The following is a 26,892-nucleotide window of genomic DNA, read 5'->3' on the forward strand; positions in this document are numbered from 1 at the left end:
TTGTGGTATGGGGAGCACACGGCCCACTCTACAGGTGTGGTACAGCAGAAATGGAAAAGTATTTTTTTTTAAACAAAACAATATTTATTCTATGAACTCAAGTTAACCTTTTTAAAACATACAGTGAACATCTTAGCAAGCATTAATTCAAATACAACCCCGAAAGACTACAGCACTAAGTAATCCTTTAAGCTTTCCTTTTAACATCTATACGACTTTTACCAGAAGCACATCAGGTTAAAGGCACTACTGAAAACATTTATAATTCTGAATTCACCAAATGATCAAGAGATAGTCTTTTGATGGCAGAGAGAACAGCAGTACACCTGCTTGGTCTGGCTTCAGCTCCATCACTGAAAACGAAACTAAAACGAAACGAGTCGATTTCGGCGTGAGAACAGCTGGTGAGTCAGTTTCAGCGGGAGCATTGCGGAAGTGGTTGCTGGGAGGTAAGTCTGTCCTTTAAAAGCACTTGTCTTTGCAGGGGCAGGCCAGTCGATTTCGGCGTGAGAACAGCTGGTGAGTCAGTTTCAGCGGGAGCATTGCGGAAGTGGCTGCTGGGAGCTAAGTCAACCTTTAAAAGCACTTGTCTTTGCAGGGGCAGGCCAGTCGATTTCGGCGTGAGAACAGCTGGTGAGTCAGTTTCAGCGGGAGCATTGCGGAAGTGGCTGCTGGGAGGTAAGTCAACCTTTAAAAGCACTTGTCTTTGCAGGGGCAGGCCAGTCGATTTCGGCGTGAGAACAGCTGGTGAGTCAGTTTCAGCGGGAGCATTGCGGAAGTGGTGGCTGGGAGGTAAGTCTGTCCTTTAAAAGCACTTGTCTTTGCAGGGGCAGGCCAGTCGATTTCGGCGTGAGAACAGCTGGTGAGTCAGTTTCAGCGGGAGCATTGCGGAAGTGGTTGCTGGGAGGTAAGTCTGTCCTTTAAAAGCACTTGTCTTTGCAGGGGCAGGCCAGTCGATTTCGGCGGGAGTGGAGCTGGCTGGTTAGTCAATTTCAGCAGGAGCTGAGAATTATTCTTTTTTTTTTAAATTAGTTTTTTAGGCGGGAACAGGAAGTCGACCCTCGGACGTCTGGGAAGACCCTCACCAATAAATTCTGGTGGAGAGGAAACCTGAGACACTACACGTGTAGTGTTTCCCACCCGCCCTCCTCCTCTAACCTAATAATAAAACCCATTGGTCTGAGGTAAGTACCATATTTTATTATATTATTATTATTTTTTATAAAAATTTAATTTAGTTGTTAGCCAGATCTTGGTAGAAAGTTAGAGGAATGGCAGGGAAGGGAGTGCAATGTTCCTCCTGCAGGATGTTTGAGGTGAGGGATGCAGTTAGTGTCCCTGCTGATTTTACCTGCAGGAAGTGCTGCCATCTCCAGCTCCTCCAAGACCGAGTTAGGGAACTGGATCTGGAGTTGGAAGAACTTCGGATCATTCGGGAGGCAGAAGGGGTCATAGATAGCAGCTTCAGGGAATTAGTTACACCAAAGATTGGAGATAGGTGGGTAACTGTAAGAGGGACTGGGAAAAAGCAGTCAGTGCAGGGATCCCCTGCGGTCGTTCCCCTGAAAAACAAGTATACCGCTTTGGATACTTGTGGGGGGGACGACTTACCAGGGGTAAGCCATGGGGTATGGGCCTCTGGCACGAAGTCTGTCCCTGTTGCTCAGAAGGGAAGGGGGGAGAGGAGCAGAGCATTAGTAATTGGGGACTCTATAGTCAGGGGCACAGATAGGAGATTTTGTGGGAGCGTGAGAGACTCACGTTTGGTATGTTGCCTCCCAGGTGCAAGGGTACATGATGTCTCGGATCGTGTTTTCCGGGTCCTTGGGGGGGAGGGGGAGCAGCCCCAAGTCGTGGTCCACATTGGCACTAACGACATAGGTAGGAAAGGGGACAAGGATGTCAGGCAGGCTTTCAGGGAGCTAGGATGGAAGCTCAGAACTAGAACAAACAGAGTTGTTATCTCTGGGTTGTTGCCCGTGCCACGTGATAGTGAGATGAGGAATAGGGAGAGAGAGCATTTAAACACGTGGCTACAGGGATGGTGCAGGCGGGAGGGATTCAGATTTCTGGATAACTGGGGCTCTTTCTGGGGAAGATGGGACCTCTACAGACAGGATGGTCTACATCTGAACCTGAGGGGCACAAATATCCTGGGGGGAGATTTGTTAGTGCTCTTTGGGGGGGTTTAAACTAATGCAGCAGGGGCATGGGAACCTGGATTGTAGTTTTAGGGTAAGGGAGAATGAGAGTATAGAGGTCAGGAGCACAGATTTGACGTCGCAGGAGGGGGCCAGTGTTCAGGTAGGTGGTTTGAAGTGTGTCTACTTCAATGCCAGGAGTATACGAAACAAGGTAGGGGAACTGGCAGCATGGGTTGGTACCTGGGACTTCGATGTTGTGGCCATTTCGGAGACATGGATAGAGCAGGGACAGGAATGGATGTTGCAGGTTCCGGGGTTTAGGTGTTTTAGTAAGCTCAGAGAAGGAGGCAAAAGAGGGGGAGGTGTGGCGCTGCTAGTCAAGAGCAGTATTACGGTGGCGGAGAGGATGCTAGATGGGGACTCTTCTTCCGAGGTAGTATGGGCTGAAGTTAGAAACAGGAAAGGAGAGGTCACCCTGTTGGGAGCTTTTTATAGGCCTCCTAATAGTTCTAGGGATGTAGAGGAAAGGATGGCGAAGATGATTCTGGATATGAGCGAAAGTAACAGGGTAGTTATTATGGGAGACTTTAACTTTCCAAATATTGACTGGAAAAGATATAGTTCGAGTACAATAGATGGGTCGTTTTTTGTACAGTGTCTGCAGGAGGGTTTCCTGAAACAATATGTTGACAGGCCAACAAGAGGCGAGGCCACTTTGGATTTGGTTTTGGGTAATGAACCAGGCCAGGTGTTGGATTTGGAGGTAGGAGAGCACTTTGGGGACAGTGACCACAATTCGGTGACGTTTACGTTAATGATGGAAAGGGATAAGTATACACCGCAGGGCAAGAGTTATAGCTGGGGGAAGGGCAATTATGATGCCATTCGACGTGACTTGGGGGGTTAAGGTGGAGAAGTACGCTGCAAGTGTTGGGCACACTGGATAAGTGGGGCTTGTTCAAGGATCAGCTACTGCGTGTTCTTGATAAGTATGTACCGGTCAGACAGGGAGGAAGGCGTCGAGCGAGGGAACCGTGGTTTACCAAGGAAGTGGAATTTCTTTTTAAGAGGAAGAAGGAGGCCTATGTGAAGATGAAGTGTGAAGTTTCGGTTGGGGCGATGGATAGTTACAAGGTAGCGAGGAAGGATCTAAAGAGAGAGCTAAGACGAGCAAGGAGGGGACATGAGAAGTATTTGGCAGGAAGGATCAAGGAAAACCCAAAAGCTTTCTATAGGTATGTCAGGAATAAGCGAATGACTAGGGAAAGAGTAGGACCAGTCAAGGACAGGGATGGGAAATTGTGTGTGGAGTCTGAAGAGATAGGCGAGATACTAAATGAATATTTTTCGTCAGTATTCACTCAGGAAAAAGATAATGTTGTGGAGGAGAATGCTGAGCCCCAGGCTAATAGAATAGATGGCATTGAGGTACGTAGGGAAGAGGTGTTGGCAATTCTGGACAGGCTGAAAATAGATAAGTCCCCGGGACCTGATGGGATTTATCCTAGGATTCTCTGGGAGGCCAGGGAAGAGATTGCTGGACCTTTGGCTTTGATTTTTATGTCATCATTGGCTACAGGAATAGTGCCAGAGGACTGGAGGACAGCAAATGTGGTCCCTTTGTTCAAAAAGGGGAGCAGAGACAACCCCGGCAACTATAGACCGGTGAGCCTCACGTCTGTAGTGGGTAAAGTCTTGGAGGGGATTATAAGAGACAAGATTTATAATCATCTAGATAGGAATAATATGATCAGGGATAGTCAGCATGGCTTTGTGAAGGGTAGGTCATGCCTCACAAACCTTATTGAGTTCTTTGAGAAGGTGACTGAACAGGTAGACGAGGGTAGAGCAGTTTGAGTATAAGAATTGGCAAGTCATGTTGCAGCTGGATAGAACCTTAGTTAGGCCACACTTGGAGTATAGTGTTCAATTCTGGTCGCCACACTACCAGAAGGATGTGGAGGCTTTAGAGAGGGTGCAGAAGAGATTTACCAGAATGTTGCCTGGTATGGAGGGCATAAGCTATGAGGAGCGATTGAATAAACTCGGTTTGTTCTCTCTGGAACGAAGGAGGTTGAGGGGCGACCTGATAGAGGTCTACAAAATTATGAGGGGCATAGACAGAGTGGATAGTCAGAGGCTTTTCCCCGGGGTAGAGGGGTCAATTACTAGGGGGCATAGGTTTAAGGTGAGAGGGGCAAGGTTTAGAGTAGATGTACGAGGCAAGTTTTTTACGCAGAGGGTAGTGGGTGCCTGGAACTCGCTACCGGAGGAGGTAGTGGAAGCAGGGACGATAGGGACATTTAAGGGGCATCTTGACAAATATATGAATAGGATGGGAATAGAAGGATACGGACCCAGGAAGTGTAGAAGATTGTAGTTTAGTCGGGCAGTATGGTCGGCGCGTGCTTGGAGGGCCGAAGGGCCTGTTCCTGTGCTGTACATTTCTTTGTTCTTTGTTCTTTGATGTGGTGTATATGGATTTCAGCAAAGCGTTTGATAAGGTTCCCCACGGTAGGCTATTGCAAAAAATACGGAGGCTGGGGATTGAGGGTGATTTAGAGATGTGGATCAGAAATTGGCTAGCTGAAAGAAGACAGAGGGTGGTGGTTGATGGGAAATGTTCAGAATGGAGTACAGTCACAAGTGGAGTACCACAAGGATCTGTTCTGGGGCCGTTGCTGTTTGTCATTTTTATCAATGACCTAGAGGAAGGCGCAGAAGGGTGGGTGAGTAAATTTGCAGACGATACTAAAGTCGGTGGTGTTGTCGATAGTGTGGAAGGATGTAGCAGGTTACAGAGGGATATAGATAAGCTGCAGAGCTGGGCTGAGAGGTGGCAAATGGAGTTTAATGTAGAGAAGTATGAGGTGATTCACTTTGGAAGGAATAACAGGAATGCGGAATATTTGGCTAATGGTAAAGTTCTTGAAAGTGTGGATGAGCAGAGGGATCTAGGTGTCCATGTACATAGATCCCTGAAAGTTGTCACCCAGGTTGATAGGGTTGTGAAGAAGGCCTATGGAGTGTTGGCCTTTATTGGTAGAGGGATTGAGTTCCGGAGTCGGGAGGTCATGTTGCAGCTGTACAGAACTCTGGTACGGCCGCATTTGGAGTATTGCGTACAGTTCTGGTCACCGCATTATAGGAAGGACGTGGAGGCTTTGGAGCGGGTGCAGAGGAGATTTACCAGGATGTTGCCTGGTATGGAGGGAAAATCTTATGAGGAAAGGCTGATGGACTTGAGGTTGTTTTCGTTGGAGAGAAGAAGGTTAAGAGGAGACTTAATAGAGGCATACAAAATGATCAGGGGGTTGGATAGGGTGGACAGTGAGAGCCTTCTCCCGCGGATGGATATGGCTGGCACGAGGGGACATAACTTTAAACTGAGGGGTGATAGATATAGGACAGAGGTCAGAGGTAGGTTCTTTACGCAAAGAGTAGTGAGGCCGTGGAATGCCCTACCTGCTACAGTAGTGAACTCGCCAACATTGTGGGCATTTAAAAGTTTATTGGATAAACATATGGATGATAATGGCATAGTGTAGGTTAGATGGCTTTTGTTTCGGTGCAACATCGTGGGCCGAAGGGCCTGTACTGCACTGTATTGTTCTATGTTCTATGTTCTAAACACTCCCTGCAGCAAACAAAAGTAAAAAGCTGACAGACAGCCCAGCTCCACCCACCCTCTGACATCACTGCAGTAGTAAACACCCATTTCCTAAAGGTACTCTCACTACAGATATTTATGTACATACCCATTAATAAACACCCATTTCTTAAAGGCACTCTCACATGACAATAATGCAGTGTGTCCGGGGAAAGATAGTGCAGGGTGTCCCGGGGAGGGATAGTGCAGGGTGTCCGGGGGAGGGATAGTGCAGGGTGTCCCAGGAGAGATAGTGCAGGGTGTCGTGGGAGAGGTATTGCAGGGTGTCTGGGGGAGGGATAGTGCAGGGTGTCCCAGGAGGGATAGTGCAGGGTGTCCAGGGGAGGGACAGTGCAAGGTGTCCGGGGAGGGATAGTGCAGGGTGTCCGGGGAGGGATAGTGCAGGGTGTCCGGGGAGGGATAGTGCAGGGTGTCCGGGAGGGATAGTGCAGGGTGTCCGGGGAGGGATAGTGCAGGGTGTTTGTGGAGGGATAGTGCAGGGTGTCCAGGGAGGGATATTGCAGGGTGTCCGGGGGAGCGATAGTGTAGGGTGTCCGGGGAGGGATAGTGCAGGGTGTCCCGGGAGAGATCGCGAAGGGTGTCCGGGGAGGGATAGTGCAGGGTTGTAGCGCACAATGACTTACGCGAGACGAGAAGCTATGAAGTCTATCGAGGCTTTATTAAGCGAGACTTGTCCCCAGCAGCTCAGCAACAGAATGAGGCTGCGGGGAGAAGCTCGAGCTCTTCAGCGCGGAGCCAGAAGTCGGCAGATCCAACCAGGACCCAGGACCTGTCAACCAATAGCCTCTCGGCTTCACAGGTATCACATTACCCCCAATACATACCACCACATTCATCCCTTGTTAAAAAGGAACCCGGCGGGGTGGTGGTCCGTATGGTGGTAGGGGTTTACAAGGCTGGCCCTGGAACAAATTTCGGACTGTGTTAATACAGCTTTAGCCCTACACTGGGCTATGTACAAGTTTGTGAGAACTATTTACAATTCGGGCATTGTACGGGCATTTACAACATTTTTGCTTTTTCTTGGTGTCACGCGGATTCCACGAGTCGAGCGGGCGGTCTGGTCTTCCTCGTCGATCGCCTCAGCCCCGGTGGTGGTGCAGGTGCTTGCTCGGGCGTTATCGTCTCCGGGAGCGTTTCGCTGTTTGTTCCTGTTTTACTCCTGGCCGGGAAGGGGGCGGTCGCGGGGTGCGCCGGTGGCAGGGAGGGGGTGACCGGTGTCGGGTGTGTTGCCGGCGGGCACCAGGTCCCGCAGGGAGACCGTGTCCTGTCGGCCGTCGGGGTACGCCACATAGGCGTACTGCGGGTTCGCGTGGAGAAGGTGGACCCTCTCGACCAATGCGCCCACACATGTTTCCAGAGCAAGATGGGTCCTGGGGCCGCCAGCCAGGTCGGCAGCGATGTTCCGGAGGAGGACTTCCTGGGGAAGACAAGGAGGCGCTCATGAGGCGTTTGGTTAGTGGTGGTACACAGCAGCGACCGGATGGAGTGGAGAGCGTCCGGGACGACCTCCTGCCACCGGGAAACTGGGAGATCCCTGGACCGTAGGGCCAGTAGGACGGTCTTCCAGACCGTGCCGTTCTCCCTCTCTACTTGCCCGTTCCCCCGGTGGTTGTAGCTGGTCGTCCTGCTCGAGGCTATGCCCTTGCTGAGCAGGAACTGGTGCAGCTCGTCGCTCATGAAGGAAGACCCCCTGTCGCTATGGATATACGCGGGGAAACCGAACAGTGTGAATATGGTGTCAAGGGCTTTAATGACTGTGGCCGCTGTCATGTCGGGGCAGGGGATGGCGAAGGGGAAACGGGAGTACTCATCCACCACGTTCAGGAAGTATGCGTTGCGGTCGGTGGAGGGGAGGAGCCCTTTGAAATCCAAACTGAGGCGTTCAAAGGGGCGGGAAGCCTTGATCAGGTGCGCTCTATCCGGCCTGAAAAAGTGCGGTTTGCACTCTGCGCAGATGTGGCAGTTCCTGGTGACTGTACGGACCTCCTCCACAGAGTAGGGGAGGTTGCGGGACTTGATAAAATGGTAGAATCGGGTGACCCCCGGGTGGCAGAGGTCTTCGTGGAGGGCTTGGAGGCGGTCTATTTGTGCATTGGCACATGTGCCGCGGGACAGGGCATCGGACGGCTCGTTCAGCTTTCCGGGACGATACAAGATCTCATAGTTAAAGGTGGAGAGCTCGATCCTCCACCTTAAGATCTTGTCATTCTTAATTTTGCCCCGCTGTGCATTATCGAACATAAAGGCTACCGACCGTTGGTCGGTGAGGAGAGTGAATCTCCTGCCGGCCATGTAATGCCTCCAATGTCGCACAGCTTCCACTATGGCTTGGGCTTCCTTTTCCACTGAGGAGTGGCGGATTTCTGAGGCGTGGAGGGTCCGGGAGAAAAAGGCCACGGGTCTGCACGCTTGGTTAAGGGTGGCCGCCAGAGCTACATCGGATGCGTCGCTCTCGACCTGGAAGGGGAGGGACTCGTCAATGGCGCGCATCGTGGCCTTTGCGATATCCGCTTTGATGCGGCTGAAGGCCTGGCGAGCCTCTGTCGACAGGGGGAAGGTAGTGGACTGTATTAGCGGGCGGGCCTTGTCTGCGTACTGGGGGACCCACTGGGCGTAATATGAAAAGAAGCCCAGGCAACGTTTCAGGGCTTTGGAGCAGTGAGGGAGGGGAAATTCCATAAGGGGCGCATGCGTTCGGGGTCGGGGCCTATTACTCCATTGCGCACTACGTATCCCAGGATGGCCAAACGGTTTGTGCTAAAAACGCATTTTTCCTCGTTATATGTGAGGTTCAGGGCGTTTGCGGTCTGAAGGAACTTTTGGAGGTTGGCGTCGTGGTCCTGTTGATCGTGGCCACAGATGGTTACGTTGTCGAGGTACGGGAACGTGGCCTGCAACCCGTGCTGGTCAACCATTCGGTCCATCTCCCGCTGGAAGACCGAGACCCCGTTCGTGACGCCAAATGGGACCCTTAGGAAATGGTATAGCCGCCCGTCTGCCTCGAAGGCGGTGTACTTGCGGTCACCTGGGCGGATGGGGAGCTGGTGGTAGGCGGACTTGAGGTCCACGGTGGAAAAGACCTTATACTGAGCAATCCGATTGACCATGTCGGATATGCGGGGGAGAGGGTACGCATCTAGCTGCGTGTACCTGTTGATGGTCTGACTATCATCTACGACCATCCTTTGCCTCTCCCCGGTCTTTACGACTACCACCTGGGCTCTCCAGGGACTATTGCTGGCCTGGATTATGCCTTCTTTCAGCAACCGCTGGACTTCAGACCGGATAAATGTCCGGTCCTGGGCGCTATACCGTCTGCTCCTAGTGGCGACGGGTTTGCAATCCGGGGTGAGGTTTGCAAACAAGGACGGCGGTTCAACCTTGAGGGTTGCGAGGCCGCAGATAGTGAGTGGGGGTATTGGGCCGCCGAATTGGAATGTTAGGCTCTGGAGGTTACACTGGAAGTCTAATCCCAGTAATGTGGGCGCACAGAGTTGGGGCAGGACGTAGAGCCTGTAGTTCTTGAACTCCCTCCCATGCACCGTTAGGTTTGCGATGCAGAACCCTTTGATCTCCACTGAGTGGGATCCTGCAGCTAGGGAAATCTTTTGCTTGCTTGGATGGATGGTCAGAAAACAGCGTCTTACCGTGTCTGGGTGAATAAAACTTTCAGTGCTCCCGGAGTCGATCAGGCATGGCGTCTCGTATCCGTTGACCAGCACCGTTGTTGTCGTCGTCTGGAGCGTCCGGGGCCGCGATTGATCCAGTATCACCGAAGCCAGTCATGGTAGTAGTGTCGCTGCGTCTTCTTCGGACCCCGTGGAGCCGTCGATGCTGGGGTCCTTTGTTGTCAACCAAGATGGTGGCGTCCATGAATCGCACGTGGCTGGGGGTGGACAAAATGGCCACCCCCATGGGTCGCACGTGGTCAGGGGTGGACAAAATGGCCGCCCCCATGAATCGCACGTGGCTGGGGGGGTCACAGGATGGCGGCGCCCAGCCTCCCCTCGTGGTGCCCGGGACCCAAAATGGCGGCGCCCACGGGTCGCACATGGGGCGCTGGGAGGGTTGGGGGTGTTTGGGATGTGCTGTCCTCGTTCTTCTCCGGGGTTTGCGGCGACCCCCCGGGACCGGCACACTGCCGCGTAATGGCCCTTTTTGCCGCAGCTATTACAAGTAGCTGCGCGGGCCGGGCAGCGCTGCCGGGGGTGTTTCGCCTGTCCGCAAAAATAGCAACGGGCCCCCCCGGGATGGTCTGCCGCTTTAACCGCGCAAGCTTGCGGGGGGGGGCGGGGGAGGGGTGCCGGGGAGTTGGTCACGACGGGAGTCCACGGAGCCCAAGGGGCTGCCGCGCGGTCGGGGCCGTAGGCACTGGCGTTTTGGGAGGCCACATCAAGGGAGGCCGCAAGGACCCGTGCCTCTGAGAGTCCTCGCGACTGTCTTTCTAAAAGTCTTTGACGAATTTGGGGACAGTTCATACCTGCCACGAATGCGTCATGAATTAGCAGGTCCATGTGTTCGATCGCGTTCACCGGCAGGCAGTTGCAACCTCGTCCCAAAATCAGTAGCGGCTTTAGAATTCCTCGAGCGATTCTCCGGGAATTTGCCGTCTCGTCGCGAGTTGGTGGCGCGTGTAGACCTGGTTTACGGGCCAAACGTAGATGCCCTTCAGCAATGCGAGCGCCGTCGGGAAATCCTCTGCGTCTTCTATTAGTGAGTAAATTTCCGGGCTTGCCCTCGAATGCAGGACCTGCATTTTCTGCTCTTCCGTGATCCGGCCAAGGGGCCGTTCGGAGGTAGCCTTCGAAGCATGGTAACCAGTGTTTGAATACAGCCGCCGAGTTCGCTGCATGGGGGCTGATCCGCAGGCACTCCGGGGCGATCCGGAGCTCCATAGTCTTTTAAGCTCGCTTAATAAATTGTAGCGCACAATGACTTACGCGAGACGAGAAGCGATGAAGTCTATCGAGGCTTTATTAAGCGAGACTTGTCCCCAGCAGCTCAGCAACAGAATGAGGCTGCGGGGAGAAGCTCAAGCTCTTATACTCCGCCTTCAGGGCGGAGCCAGAAGTCGGCAGATCCAACTAGGACCCAGGACCTGTCAGCCAATAGCCTCTCGGCTTCACAGGTACCACATTACCCCTAATACATACCACCAGAAGGGTGTCCCGGGAGAGATCGCGCAGGCTATCCAGGGAGGGATAGTACAGGGTGTCCTGGAGGGACAGTGCAGGGTGTCCGGGGAGGAATAGTGCAGGGTGTCCCGGGAGGGATGGTGCAGGGTGTCCCGGGAGGGATAGTGCAGGGTGTCCGGGGAGGAATAGTGCAGGGTGTACAGGAGGGACAGTGCAGGGTGTCCGGGAGGGACAGTGCAGCGGGTCCGGGGAGGGATAGTGCAGGGTGTCCGGGGAGGGATAGTGCAGGGTGTCCGGGGAGGGATAGCGCAGGGTGTCCCGGGAGGAATAGCGCAGGGTGTCCCGGGAGGAATAGTGCAGGGTGTCCCGGGAGGAATAGTGCAGGGTGTCCCGGGAGGAATAGTGCAGGGTGTCCCGGGAGGAATAGTGCAGGGTGTCTGGGGAGGAATAGTGCAGGGTGTCCCGGGAGGGATAGCGCAGGGTGTCCGGGGAGGAATAGTGCAGGGCGTCCCGGGAGGGATAGTGCAGGTTTCCGGCGAGGGAGGAAAAGTGCAGGGTGTCCGGGGAGGGATAATGCAGGATGTCCCGGGAGAGATAGTGCAAGGTGACCCGGGAGAGATAATGCAGGGGGTCCCGGGAGAGATAGTGCAGGGTGTCCCGGGAGAGATAGTGCAGAGTCTCCGGGGGTGATAATACAGGGTGTCCAGGGAGGGACAGCGCAGGGTGTCCGGGGAGAGATAATTCAGGGTGTCCGGGGAGGTATAGTGCAGAATGTCCGGGGAGGGACTGAGAAGGGTGTCCGGGGAGGGACAGCGCAGGGTGTCCGGGGAGAGATAATTCAGGGTGTCCGGGGAGGTATAGTGCAGAATGTCCCGGGAGGGATTGTGCAGCGTGTCCGAGGAGGGATAGGACTGGGTGTCCCAGGAGAGATAGTGCAGGGTGTCCGGGAAGGAATAGTGAAGGGTGTCCGGAGAGGAATAGTGCAGGATGTCCCGGGAGGGATAGTGCAGGGTCTCCGGGGAGGAATAGTGCAGGGTGTCCGGGGAGGGATAGTGCAGGGTGTCCGGAGAGGAATAGTGCAGGGTGTCCAGAGAGGAATAGTGCAGGGTGTCCGGGAGGGATAGTGCAGGGTGTCCGGGAGGGATAGTGCAGGGTGTCCCGGGAGAGATCGCGCAGGGTGTCAGGGGAGGGATAGTGCAGGGTGTCTGTGAAAAGATAATTCAGGGTGTCCGGAGAGGGATAGTGCAGGGTGTTTGTGGAGGGATAGTGCAGGGTGTCCAGGCAGGGACAGCGCAGGGTGTCCGGGGAGAGATCATTCAGGGTGTCCGGGGAGGGATAGTGCAGGGTGTCCGGGGAGGGATTGTGCAGGGTGCCAGGGGAGGGATAGTGCAGGGTGCCAGGGGAGGGATAGTGCAGGGTCTCCGGGGAGGGACAGTGCAGGGTGTCCCGGGAGAGATAGTGCAGATTGTCCGGTGAGGAATAGTGCAACGTGTCCCGGGAGTGATTGTACAGGGTGTCCCGGGAGAGATAGTGCAGGGTGTCCCGGGAGAGATAGTGCAGGGTGTCCGGGGAGGAATAGTGCAGGGTGTCCGGGGAGGAATAGTGCAGGGTGTCCGGGGAGGAATAGTGCAGGGTGTCCAGGGAGGAATAGTGCAGGGTGTCCGGGGAGGGATAGTGCAGGGTGTCCGGGGAGGGATAGTGCAGGGTGTCCGGGGGGGGGAATAGTGCAGGGTGTCCCAGGAGGGATAGTGCAGGGTGTCCGGGGAGGAATAGTGCAGGGTGTCCGGGGAGGGATAATGCAGGGTGTCCGGGTGGGAAAGTGCAGGGTGTCCCGGGAGAGATAGTGCATGGTGTCGGTGGAGGGATAGTGCAGGATGTCCGGGGAGGGATAGTGCAGGGTGTCCGGGGAGGGATAGTGCACGGTGTCCGGGGAGGGATAGTGCAGGGTGTCCGGGGTGGGATAGTGCAGGGTGTCCGGGGAGGAATAGTGCAGGGTGTCCGGGGAGGAATAGTGCAGGGTGTCCGGGGAGGAATAGTGCAGGGTGTCCGGGGAGGAATAGTGCAGGGTGTCCGGGGAGGAATAGTGCAGGGTGTCCGGGGAGGAATAGTGCAGGGTGTCCGGGGAGGAATAGTGCAGGGTGTCCGGGGAGGAATAGTGCAGGGTGTGCGGGGAGGAATAGCGCAGGGTGTCCGGGGAGGAATAGTGCAGGGTGTCCGGGGAGGAATAGTGCAGGGTGTCCGGGGAGGGATAGTGCAGGGTGTCCGTGTGGGATAGTGTAGGGTGTCCCGGGTGAGATAGTGCAGGGTGTCCGGGGAGGGATAGTGCAGGGTGTCCGGGGAGGGATAGTGCAGGGGGTCCCGGGAGGGATAGTGCAAGATGTCCGGGGAGCGATAGTGCAGGGTATCCGGGGAGGGATAGTGCAGGGTGTCCGGGGAGGGATAGTGCAGGGTGTCCGGGGAGGAATAGTGCAGGGTGTCCGGGGAGGAATAGTGCAGGGTGTCCGGGGAGGGATAGTGCAGGGTGTCCGGGGAGGGATAGTGCAGGGTGTCCGGGGAGGGATAATGCAGGGTGTCCGGGTGGGAAAGTGCAGGGTGTCCCGGGAGAGATAGTGCATGGTGTCGGTGGAGGGATAGTGCAGGATGTCCGGGGAGGGATAGTGCAGGGTGTCCGGGGAGGGATAGTGCACGGTGTCCGGGGAGGGATAGTACAGGGTGTCCGGGGGGGGGATAGTGCAGGGTGTCCGGGGAGGGATAGTGCAGGGTGTCCGGGGAGGGATAGTGCAGGGTGTCCAGGGAGGAATAGTGCAGGGTGTCCGGGGAGGAATAGTGCAGGGTGTCCGGGGAGGAATAGTGCAGGGTGTCCGGGGAGGAATAGTGCAGGGTGTCCGGGGGGGGATAGTGCAGGGTGTCCGGGGGGGGATAGTGCAGGGTGTCCGGGGAGGAATAGTGCAGGGTGTCCGGGGGGAATAGTGCAGGGTGTCCGGGGAGGGATAGTGCAGGGTGTCCGGGGAGGGATAGTGCAGGGTGTCCGGGGAGGGATAGTGCAGGGTGTCCGGGGAGGGATAGTGCAGGGTGTCCGGGGAGGAATAGTGCAGGGTGTCCCGGGAGGGATAGTGCAGGGTGTCCAGGGAGGAAGAGTGCAGGGTGTCCGGGGAGGGATAGTGCAGGGTGTCCGGTAGGGATAGTGCAGGGTGTCCGGGGAGGGATAGTGCACGGTGTCCGGGGAGGGATAGTGCAGGGTGTCCGGGGGGGGGGATAGTGCAGGGTGTCCGGGGAGGGATAGTACAGGGTGTCCGGGGGGGGATAGTGCAGGGTGTCCGGTGGGGGGACAGTGCAGGGTGTCCGGGGAGGGATAGTGCAGGGTGTCCGGGGAGGAATAGTGCAGGGTGTCCGGGGAGGGATAGTGCAGGGTGTCCGGGGAGGGATAGTGCAGGGTGTCCGGGGAGGGATAGTGCAGGGTGTCCGGGGAGGGATAGTGCAGGGTGTCCGGGGAGGGATAGTGCAGGGTGTCCGGGGAGGGATAGTGCAGGGTGTCCGGGGAGGGATAGTGCAGGGTGTCCGGGGAGGGATAGTGCAGGGTGTCCGGGGAGGGATAGTGCAGGGGGTCCCGGGAGGGATAGTGCAAGATGTCCGGGGAGGGATAGTGCAGGGTGTCCGGGGGGGGGGGGGGGGGGGATAGTGCAGGGTGTCCGGGGAGGGATAGTACAGGGTGTCCGGGGGGGGATAGTGCAGGGTGTCCGGGGAGGGATAGTGCAGGGTGTCCGGGGAGGGATAGTGCAGGGTGTCCGGGGAGGGATAGTGCAGGGTGTCCGGGGAGGGATAGTGCAGGGTGTCCGGGGAGGGATAGTGCAGGGTGTCCGGGGAGGGATAGTGCAGGGTGTCCGGGGAGGGATAGTGCAGGGTGTCCGGGGAGGGATAGTGCAGGGTGTCCGGGGAGGGATAGTGCAGGGTGTCCGGGGAGGGATAGTGCAGGGGGTCCCGGGAGGGATAGTGCAAGATGTCCGGGGAGGGATAGTGCAGGGTGTCCGGGGGGGGGGGGGGGGATAGTGCAGGGTGTCCGGGGAGGGATAGTACAGGGTGTCCGGGGGGGGATAGTGCAGGGTGTCCGGTGGGGGGATAGTGCATGGTGTCCGGGGAGGGATAGTGCAGGGTTTCCGGGGAGGGATAGTGCAGGGTGTCCGGGGAGGGATAGTGCAGGGTGTCCGGGGAGGGATAGTGCAGGGTGTCCGGGGAGGAATAGTGCAGGGTGTCCGGGGAGGGATAGTGCAGGGGGTCCCGGGAGGGATAGTGCAAGATGTCCGGGGAGCGATAGTGCAGGGTATCCGGGGAGGGATAGTGCAGGGTGTCCGGGGAGGGATAGTGCAGGGTGTCCGGGGAGGAATAGTGCAGGGTGTCCGGGGAGGGATAGTGCAGGGTGTCCGGGGAGGGATAGTGCAGGGTGTCCGGGGAGGGATAATGCAGGGTGTCCGGGTGGGAAAGTGCAGGGTGTCCCGGGAGAGATAGTGCATGGTGTCGGTGGAGGGATAGTGCAGGATGTCCGGGGAGGGATAGTGCAGGGTGTCCGGGGAGGGATAGTGCACGGTGTCCGGGGAGGGATAGTACAGGGTGTCCGGGGGGGGGATAGTGCAGGGTGTCCGGGGAGGGATAGTGCAGGGTGTCCGGGGAGGGATAGTGCAGGGTGTCCAGGGAGGAATAGTGCAGGGTGTCCGGGGAGGAATAGTGCAGGGTGTCCAGGGAGGAATAGTGCAGGGTGTCTGGGGAGGAATAGTGCAGGGTGTCCGGGGGGGGATAGTGCAGGGTGTCCGGGGAGGAATAGTGCAGGGTGTCCGGGGGGAATAGTGCAGGGTGTCCGGGGAGGGATAGTGCAGGGTGTCCGGGGAGGGATTGTGCAGGGTGCCCGGGGAGTGATAGTGCAGGGTCTCCGTGGAGGGACAGTGCAGGGTGTCCCGGGAGAGATAGTGCAGATTGTCCGGTGAGGAATAGTGCAACGTGTCCCGGGAGTGATTGTACAGGGTGTCCGGGGAGGAATAGTGCAGGGTGTCCCGGGAGAGATAGTGCAGGGTGTCCGGGGAGGAATAGTGCAGGGTGTCCGGGGAGGAATAGTGCAGGGTGTCCGGGGAGGAATAGTGCAGGGTGTCCGGGGAGGAATAGTGCAGGGTGTCCGGGGAGGAATAGTGCAGGGTGTCCGGGGAGGGATAGTGCAGGGTGTCCGGGGAGGGATAGTGCAGGGTGTCCGGGGAGGGATAGTGCAGGGTGTCCGGGGAGGGATAGTGCAGGGTGTCCGGGGAGGAATAGTGCAGGGTGTCCCGGGAGGGATAGTGCAGGGTGTCCAGGGAGGAAGAGTGCAGGGTGTCCGGGGAGGGATAGTGCACGGTGTCCGGGGAGGGATAGTGCAGGGTGTCCGGGGAGGGATAGTGCAGGGTGTCCGGGGAGGGATAGTGCACGGTGTCCGGGGAGGGATAGTGCAGGGTGTCCGGGGGGGGGGATAGTGCAGGGTGTCCGGGGAGGGATAGTACAGGGTGTCCGGGGGGGGATAGTGCAGGGTGTCCGGTGGGGGGACAGTGCAGGGTGTCCGGGGAGGGATAGTGCAGGGTGTCCGGGGAGGAATAGTGCAGGGTGTCCGGGGAGGGATAGTGCAGGGTGTCCGGGGAGGGATAGTGCAGGGTGTCCGGGGAGGGATAGTGCAGGATGTCCGGGGAGGGATAGTGCAGGGTGTCCGGGGAGGGATAGTGCAGGGTGTCCGGGGAGAAATAGTGCAGGGTGTCCGGGGAGGGATAGTGCAGGGGGTCCCGGGAGGGATAGTGCAAGATGTCCGGGGAGGGATAGTGCAGGGTGTCCGGGGGGGGGGGGATAGTGCAGGGTGTCCGGGGAGGGATAGTACAGGGTGTCCGGGGGGGGATAGTGCAGGGTGTCCGGTGGGGGGATAGTGCAGGGTGTCCGGGGAGGGATAGTGCAGGGTTTCCGGGGAGGGATAGTGCAGGGTGTCCGGGGAGGGATAGTGCAGGGTGTCCGGGGAGGGATAGTGCAGGGTGTCCGGGGAGGGATAGTGCAGGGTGTCCGGGGAGGGATAGTGCAGGGTGTCCGGGGAGGAATAGTGCAGGGTGTCCGGGGAGGGATTGTGCAGGGGGTCCCGGGAGGGATAGTGCAAGATGTCCGGGGAGCGATAGTGCAGGGTATCCGGGGAGGGATAGTGCAGGGTGTCCGGGGAGGGATAGTGCAGGGTGTCCGGGGAGGAATAGTGCAGGGTGTCCGGGGAGGGATAGTGCAGGGTGTCCGGGGAGGGATAGTGCAGGGTGTCCTGGGAGGGATAGTGCAGTGTGTCCGGGGGGGGATAGTGCAGGGTGTCCCGGGGGGGGGATAGTGCAGGGTGTCCGGGGGGGGTATAGTGCAGGGTGTCCGGGGAGGGATAGTGCAGGATGTCCGGGGAGGGATAGTGCAGGGTGCCCGGGGAGGGACAGTGTAGGGTGTCAGGGGAGGGATAGTGCAGGATACACCTGGGAAGGGACTGAGCTGTGTGTGTTCCAGCACTTGAGTGCGGAGCTTGCGAAGAGGAGCGCCAGATTCGATCAGATTATGTCCGCCCTCTTTGAAAAGTGAGTGAAATTTGCTGGTTTAATGCAGGGCTAAATCGCTGGCTTTGAAAGCAGACCAAGGCAGGCCAGGAGCACGGTTCAATTCCCGTGCCGGCCTCCTCGAACAGGCGCCGGAATGTGGTGACGAGCGGCTTTTCACAGTAACTTCATTTGAAGCCTACTTGTGACAATAAGCGATTTTCATTTTCATACCCAGCCCACCTGTGGGTGACTTTCCAGAAACAGGGGTTTTATCGCGACACACAGAGGAGGCGATGGGATTTATGAAGGTCAATGGACTCGGATGAGTGTGAGGACATTGAACTTTGGAGGAGATATGTGTGCTCTTTAAGGCCCACCAGTTGAGAAAGCAGGAGGCAGCGACGGAGTTCGATAGAGTTAGGGAAGATAGGTGTAAGGTGGTGATGGACAGGGAGGGGATGAATGGGGTGTTCGAGGCCTTTTATAGAAGGCTCTACGAGTCAGAGCCCCCGACCGGAGAGGAGGGGTACGGCGGTTCCTGGATGGGTTGGAGTTTCCCAAAGTGGAGCAGGGGCTGGTTCAGGGGCTTGGGCCCCAATTGGGCTGAGGGAGGTAACGGATGATATGGGGATGATGCAAGCAGCGAAGGCCCCACGGTTTGGGGCGGACCTGGGGCCAATGCTAAGAGGGCGTATAATGAAGCGAGGGAGAGGGCGGAAAATCCCCCCCCCTCCATTGTCGCAGGCTTCCATCTCCCTGATTTTGAACAGGGACAAGGACACAGAGCAGTGTGCGCTGCGCTAGTGGGGTTGGATGCAAGGTTTAGGGGGTAGACAGGGTTTGAGCGCTTTGGTGACTTGTTTATAGGGGGCAAATAGGTGGGGCTGGAGGAAGTGAATGAATCACCTAGGGAGAATGTTTTAGATACCTGCAGGTTCGGGACTTTGTAAGGAGAAATGTGCCGGTCTTTCCTGGGCTGCCGCCACTGGGAGGTGAAGGTGTCGGATATCTATAAGGAATTGATGGAGTGGGAGGGACATTAAACGTAAATGGGAGGAGGTGTTGGAAGGGGAGGTGGGGGCCGAGACGACGACGAAGGCCTTACAGAGGGCGAATGCGTCCTCATCGTGTGCGAGGTAAACCTCACCCAGTTTAAGGTGATGCACAGGCCCCACATGGCGGTGGCGAGAATGAGTAGGTTCTTTGAGGGGGTGGAGGATAGGTGTGGGCTGTGCGTGGGGGCGCCCGCAAATCCCGTCCACATGTTCTGGGTGTGTCCGAGACTGAGGACGTTCTGGCAGGGTTTCTCGGACTTGATGTCCGAGGTGTTGGGTGTGGATGTGGTTCCGAGTCCAGAGGTGGCGATACTTGGGGTGTCGGAAGACCTGGGAGTCCAGGTGAGAGAGGACGATGGATTGGCCTTTGCAAATAGCTGAGAGCTAATGTGGTGGGACTCAACCGCTGGAAGTGTGGGTGAGCTGGCAAAATTCCTGAGGCAGGAGAAGGTCAAGTTGGCTTTGTGCGGGTCAATAGAGGGGTCTACCCGGAGGTGGAAGCCATTTGTTGATTTCTTTAAGGAGGATTGAGGGGTCAGTGAGGGGTCAGGGGTAAGGGGGTTAAAATGGGAAAGGCGAGATGTGGTGAGTGATTGGCGTCGGGGCAGATTGTGGTTGTTCACTGAATTGTTCTTCTGATTTTGTTTGTGTGTGTGTGAAAAATACTTGAATAAAATATTTTCTAAAAATATATATATAAATGATTAAGCATTTTCTATATCTGATTGTGAAATATTTGGTGTGTGTATTAATTGTATTTAATCTTATTAATGGGGTTATGGTTAGTGAAAAAGCCTGATTTCAATCTTGTGTCCCACAGAGATGACAGAGGGCCACTCATGGGGCCCACTTTCTAGCCAAGATTGGCCATCACTATTCTAGGTGACAGAGGTCACAGGTTGGGAAGATGCTGTTGAAGGGTCCTTGTTAAGTTCTTTGTAGATGGCACACACTGTTGCCATGGTTCACCGATGGTGCAGGGAGGGAGTATTCAAGATGTCTAAAACATGACAATATGGTTCAGGATCATTGGTCGAGCTGATCGTTTGCTGCCTGTTCATGACGATCGCCGGATTTCTCTATAATCAACGGAACAATAATTCTTTTCTTCTTCTCCAGACATACGGTGCTACTGATTGGGAGGTTTTCCGTGTTCGGGAAAGGGTTTTCCTTGCAGTTGCAAACAGCCAGAGCTACGAGACAGGGGCATTGAACAGAATCAACCCCTTCAACATTAACTCCACCATCTACGAGCTCAACATCACTGCCCAGATGTTTGTCAAGTTTCAGGACATCCCAACAAACAGGTAGCTCATTGGTGGGTCCATAGTGGTGAGTGAGACTCCCACTGATATTGGGCCATCCTTTTATTTACTCTGATCTGTTATTCCTTCAGCCTTCAATGGTCAACAAGGGAGCTTAAATCTCTTGGTCACCAAGCATAAACACAATGGCAGAAATGTACAGGCTATTAACAGGTTTTCAGTGGCTGGAGCCTGATAATTGATCCCGGAGATACAAAAGAGCAGCAAATCATTCCACCATTGAATAAGTCTTTGTGAAACCCCAGTGTACCTTCCCAGTGTTCCTGCTGAAAGGAGAAATGTGCTGCCGAAGCTTTTCACCTTACACTCGTCAGGACAAATGCAAGAATGCCATGTTTCAATCACATTTAAAAAAAAATCTTTATTAGTGTCACAAGTAGGTTACGTTAACACTGCAATGAAGTTACTGTGAAAATCCCCTAATCGCCATGCTCCAGCGCCTGTTCAGGTACACAGGGAGAATTCAGAATGTCCAATTCACCTAACAAGCACGTCTTTTGGGATTTGTGGGAGGAAACCGGAGGACGCGGATGTGGTAGTCACCACTAACTGTATTGGATGTATATTAGATGTAGTACGGTAAGACTCCTGTACTAGAGGTACATGGGTAAACCCCTGCCTGCTGGCTCCGCCCAGTAGGCGGTGTATAAATGTGTGTGCTCGCCGGTGCTGCTCCCATTCTGGGAGCAGCTACAGGAGGCCACACACCTTTGCTCAATAAAGCCTCGATTATTCACTACTCTTGTCTTTGTAGTAATTGATAGTGCATCACCGGAGGAAACCCACGCAGACACGGGGAGAACGTGCAGACTCCACACAGACAGTGATCCAAGCCGGGAATCGAACCTGGGTCCCTGGTGCTATGAGGCCACAGTGCTAACCACTGTGCTACCATGCCACCCATCAATCACAACAATTTGTACTGCAGGAGTAAAGGGTGCGAATTGGTTGGCAAGTTGACTCTGATTGGCTAAGGAGATGCCATTGGGCTCCCAAGCTTCTGGGTAATTCAACAAAGGCACAAGGCTTGAACGTATCCCTTTGTTTGCAGAGAACAGGGGTGGGATTAGACCATAAGACCATAAGACATAGGAGTGGAAGTAAGGCCATTCGGCCCATCGAGTCCACTCCACCATTCAATCATGGCTGATTTCAACTCCATTTACCCGCTCTCTCTCCATAGCCCTTAATTCCTCGAGAAATCAAGAATTGATTGGCCAGGCTGAATGACCCCTGCCGGGTCGGAGAATCGCTGGGGGCTGGCATGAATCCCGCCCCCGCCGGTTGCCGAATTCTCCGGCACCGGATATTCGGCGGGGGCGGGAATCGCGCCGCGCCGGTCTGCGGGCCCTCCCCGGCGATTCTCCGGCCCGCGATGGGCCGAAGTCCCGCTGCTGGAATGCCAGTCCCGACGGCGAGAATCAAACAACCTCTCTTATCGGCGGGACTAGGCGGCACGGGCGGGTTCCGAAGTCCTGGGGGGGGGGGCGCGGGGCAATCTGGCCCCGGGGGGTGCCCCCACGGTGGCCTGGCCCACGATCAGGGCCCACCGATCTGTGGGCAGGCCTGTGCCATGGGGGCACTCTTTTCCCTCCACCTGGGCCACAGCATTCACCATGGGCGACGCGCAAGAGACCCTCCCCCCCCCCCCCCCGCACATGCGCGGGGATGACGTCAGTAACTGCTGACGCTCCCGCGCATGTGCGGACTTCCGCCGGCCGGCAAAGTCCTTTCGGCCCTGGCTGTCGTGGCACCAAAGGCCTTCCACGCCAGCCGGTGGAGCGGAAACCACTGCGGCGCGCGCCGAGCCCCTCACGGTGAGGGCTTGGCCCCTAAAGGTATGGAGAAATCCACACCTTTGGGGCAGCCCAATGCCGGAGTGGTTCCCACCACTCCATCCCACCGAGAACCCCCGCCCCGCCGGGTAGAGGAGAATCCCGGCCCAGGTTCTTGCCGCTGAATGAATGTATGTCACTTCGAGCAAATGTAAATGAGTCACATTATGAGCTTGTCTGATTATCTTAAATTGGTCCTTAGTGTAGCTATTAGTGCACTCAGGATTGTCCAATCGCGGAATCACTTCTACCGGCATTCAGTCTGGCCACCACACCTCAGAAGGGTTGAATGGCCTACTCTTTTCCCTCTGGTTCCCACAATGTTCCCAGGCTGCCTTGCTGCAGAGTGCAAGTATTTTGAACATAGGTTGACCTTTGCCCTGTAGGGAGAAGTGAACTCCATTTTGGGGCAAAGTACAGAGAGGAGCCGGGAACAGTGACCCCAGAACGGTGGTGCCGGGAGAAAGAAAAACTTGCATTTATATAGCACCTCATTCACAATCATAGCACTTCCCAAAGCGCATTACAGTCAATGAAGTGCTTTTGACGTGTAGTCACTGCTGTAATGCAGGATGCGTGACAGCCAGTTTGCACACAGGAAGCTCCCACAAGACAGCAATGAGATGATCACCAGGGCCCCCTGCTCCTCTTTGAAAAATACCATGGTGTTTGTGCACCTGCCTGAGAGGGCTGACAGGTCCTCGGTGGAACATCTCATTCAAAATGATGGCACCTCCGACAGTGCGGCACTCCCTCAGTACTGCACTGGCAGTGTCAGCCTGGATTGTGGTGCTTAAGTCTCTGGAGCAAGGGCTTAAACCCACAACCCGCTGACTCAAAAGGCCACACCAGTCTTACAGAAATGCAAAGTCATGTGTCTTGCTGACTAGTCACAACGCAACACAAACATCTGCCCAGGTGGACCAGGGCTAATTTGGCATTTTTAAACAGGGGATTTTAATAGCCCTGTGTCACGCATGGATGAGTAACAACGCACTTTAAACTAAAATCAATTAAGAATAGGCCGGTAGATCAACTTGAGCCAAAACTGTTTCAGCTTTTACTTTAGACCAGCAGCTGTCGCAGCATTTTGTTTTCAACCAAGTTGCTTACTCCTTGTAAACTGGTCCCATTATGAGGGGAGATGGTGGTGTATTAATCCAGTCAACACTGCCTAAAGTTCTGGGGACATGGGTTCAAATCCCGCTATGGGAGCTGGTGGATTTTAAAGTCAATTGATAGACCTGGAATTAGGAGCTAATCATAGAATTTACAGTGCAGAAGGAGGCCATTCGGCCCATCGAGTCTGCACCGGCAGTAATGGTGAACATGAAGCTATCATCGAGTGTTGTCACATCTTGCCAAGGACCCAGGTTCGATCCCGGCAACGGGTCACTATGTGTGTGGAATTTGCATATTCTCCCTGTGGCTGCATGGCTCTCACCCCCACAAACCAAAGATGGGCAGGATACGTGAATTGGCCATGTTAAATTATCCCTTAATTGGAAAAATAGAATTAGATATTCTAACATTTTAAAAATAAATATATAAATAAAATAGCTGAATCTGTTTCCATCACACTTGCCGTCACACATTCCAGATCACAACTCGCTGCGTAATCTTTTTTTTAAATAAATTTAGAGTACCCAATTAATTTTTTCCAATTAAGGGGCAATTTAGCGTGGCCAATCCACCTAACCTGCGCATCTTTGTGTTGTGTGGGCAAAACCCACGCAACTCGCTGCGTATTCTTGAAGATAATTGAACATAGATCATTGAACATACAGTGCATAAGGAGGCCATTTGGCCCATCGAGTCTGCACCGACCCACTTAAGCCCTGACTTCCACCCTATCTCCCGAACCCAATAATCCCTCCTAACCCTTTTTGGTCACTAAGGGCAATTTATGTTGGCCAATCCACCTAACCTGCACGTCTTTGACTGTACTGAATAATTTCCAAATGTCTGTGATGTCCTGCATAAACTATCGCTGTAATAACAGAGGTATGGGCAATAGTAGGGGCGGCACGGTAGCACAGTGGTTAGCACTGTTGTTTCACAGAGCCAGGGACCCAGGTTCGATTCCCAGCTTGGGTCACTGTCTGTGCAGAGTCTACACATTCTCCCCGTATCTGCGTGGGTTTCCTCTGGGTGCTTGGGTTTCCTCCCACAAGTCCCAAAAAACATACTTGTTGAACATTCTGAATTCTCCCTCAGTGTACCCGAACAGGTGCCAGAGTGTGGCGACTAGGGGATTTTCACAATAACTTCATTGCAGTGTTAATGTAAGCCTACTTGTGACAATAAATATAATTTTTATTGTGACACTAATAAAGATTATTATATTGCAGGAGCTTGTGTCCTTGTCTGGGTCAACAGCACCATCTGGTGGACATGCCTTCTCTGTTCTTCCCCCCCTTTGTGTTCATCAGAGTCCAAAAAAATCATGCTAGACTTAAAGCATATCCCAGCATGAAGGAGACCATTCAGTCCATCGTTAGTTGACAAAGGTCTATCCAGGTTAATCCTGCTTTCCAGCCTTATACCTTGCACCACTTCAAGTGACTGTCCACGTAATTTCTTCACCTTTTCCAACGGTGACTTCCAGATCCCCACCACCTGCTGGGTGAAAAGATTCCCCGGCAAATGCCCTCTAATCCTTCTTTCTGAATCCTCCCTCAGCGTTCCAGAACAGGCACCTGAGTGTGGCGACTAGGGGATTTTCACAGTAACTTCATTGCAGTGTTAATGTAAGCCTACTCGTAACACCAATAAAGATTATTATTTTTTTTAAAATAATTTTTAGGGGATACAGGCTTCGCTGGCTAGGCCAGCATTTGTTACCCATCCCTAATTGCCCTTGAGAAGGTGGTGGTGAGTCGCCATTTTGAACTGTTGCAGTCATGTGGTGTAGGTACATTTTGTAAGGGCCACGAAGAATCCAGCACGAGTTTTAAGGATACAAAGTAATAACATTTATTTACTATAACATATATACATAACAGTAGCAGTAACTTCCCTTGCTACATACTCCTTCCTGCTGGCTCCTGAACTGGCCAGGTTTATTTATACTAGGAGTTTACTAGTGGTTTCTCTGCCCCCCTCATTGGGGATGCTCATACTCCCACAGGATTGTGGGATAGTCATTAGTCCCCAGCCAATGGTAAGTAGGCAGGTTATAACATCCCTCCCCCCCAAAGTCCAAGGAATCCACCGAAGACCCTGGCGAAGGAGGGCTTCGGACTAGTTTGGCCGCAGGCCGGACACCATTTGCACGCAGCGCTGGATCAGGCGGCGTGTAACGAGACGGAGACCGGCGCTTCCGTGATGAACGGCGCAACGGTTGTACATCCACGGCCCGTGGACCCGAGGATTCCCCCTCTGATGCATCCTGTGTCTCCATCTCGGAGTCAGAGTCTGCTGCCTCCGTCATGTCAGCGTCTCTATCTCCATTTGGTCCCATAACGACCTGTGCAGGCTTCGAGTGAGGCACCAGTGGAAGATTGTGAGGACTACCTTCCCTTGTCTCTAGTCTCTGCGGCTGTTGAAATGAGCTCCGGGGGCGGGGAATCTTTTGAGGGGATGATCTTCTGGACCGGACGTGGTCGACATGTTTTCGCTGGAGACGACCCTGGGCTTGCACTTGGTAAGATATAGGGCCCGTTTGGCGAAAGATTACACCAGGAACCCATTGGGCACCACCAGCAAAATTCCGAACGAACACTGGGTCACTGGGCACAAACTGCTGAATCGGCCGATGCCGAGAAAATCCCTGTCCCTGCCGTTCTTGTGTGCAGCGTACTTTTGCGCCAATGTCCGGGAAAACCATACTAAGGCGGGTGCAAAGTCTCCGGCCCATTAGGAGTTCTGCGGAAGCTACCCCAGTCACTGCATGGGGGGTGGTCCTGTACGTAAACAAAAAGCGAGCCAGTCTCGTGTCCACTGATCCGGAAGACTGCTTCTTTAGGCCTCTTTTGAATGTCTGCACTGCGCGCTCTGCCAACCCATTTGAAGCCGGGCGGTAAGGGGCAGTGCGGATATGGCGGAAGCCGTTCATCTTCGTGAACCTCGCAAACTCCTCACTCGTGAATGGAGTGCCGTTATCCGTGACCAGCACCTCGGGGAGGCCATGCGTACTAAACGATAAACCCATCTTTTCAATTGTTGCGCAGGACGTTGTCCCCTGCATCATATGCACCTCTAGCCATTTGGACTGGGCGTCAATTAGTAGAAGGAACATGGATCCTTGAAAAGGGCCTGCGAAATCTGCATGTAAGCGTGCCCAAGGCCGCCCTGGCCATTCCCAGTGATGTAGAGGCGCGGCCGGCGGAAGCTTCTGATGCTCCTGGCAAATGGAGCAGTTTTGGGCCACCTTCTCAATGTCGGTGTCGAGGCCTGGCCACCAGACATAACTCCGGGCCAACATTTTCATCTTGGTCACGCCCGGATGCCCATTGTGCAAGTCTGATAATATCAGCTCCTGGCCTTTTTCCGGGACAATCACGCGTCCCCCACAAGAGGATGCCGTCTTCCACGCTGAACTCTGACAGCTTGGAGGACAATGCCCGCAACTCGCCTGGGAGCTGTCTATGCTGCCCACCATACAGGACTATGTGCCGAACCTTTGACAGGACTGGCTCCGTCTGGGTCCACTCACGGATCTGTGATGCCGTGACAGGCAAGGTGTCCATAAAATTTAGGGTTGCAACCACCTCACCAGTCGTGGGGGTCGACATGGGGCCGGTCGATTAAGGCAATCGGCTCAGTGCGTCGGCATTTGCTATCTGCGTACCTGGTTTGTGCTCCAGAGAATACTTGTATGCAGCAAGCAACAAAGCCCAGCGCTGGATCCGTGCAGAAGCAATGGGCGGTATTGGCTTATCCTCTCTGAAAAGTCCCAGCAGGGGCTTATGATCAGTCACGATAGTGAAATGGCGGCCGTACACGTACTTGTGTAAGCGTTTCACCGCAAAAACCACTGCCAGGCCCTCCTTCTCGATCTGCGCGTACTTTTTCTCCGCTGCAGTCAATGTGCGGGAGGCGAAAGCTATCGGTCGTTCGGCCCCATTCTCCATCTTGTGGGACAGGACGGCCCCAATACCATATGGGGATGCATCACATGTGACGAGCAAAGGCTTTCCAGGATCATAGTGGGTTAGTAACCCAGACGA

General features: G+C 54.8%; 1 protein-coding gene across 1 annotated transcript in view; it reads left to right on the forward strand.

Moving 5' to 3' along the window:
- LOC140394916 (thrombospondin-type laminin G domain and EAR repeat-containing protein-like) overlaps positions 1-26,892 on the forward strand; it is a 254,744-nt gene that overhangs the window by 219,500 nt on the left and 8,352 nt on the right. The window contains exon 10 of the mRNA XM_072482103.1: positions 19,681-19,868. Coding sequence (XP_072338204.1) covers positions 19,681-19,868 — 188 coding nt within the window. The remainder of the gene's footprint in view (positions 1-19,680; positions 19,869-26,892) is intronic.

This window comes from Scyliorhinus torazame, chromosome 2, assembly GCF_047496885.1.
Source record: "Scyliorhinus torazame isolate Kashiwa2021f chromosome 2, sScyTor2.1, whole genome shotgun sequence".
NCBI lineage: Eukaryota > Metazoa > Chordata > Chondrichthyes > Carcharhiniformes > Scyliorhinidae > Scyliorhinus > Scyliorhinus torazame.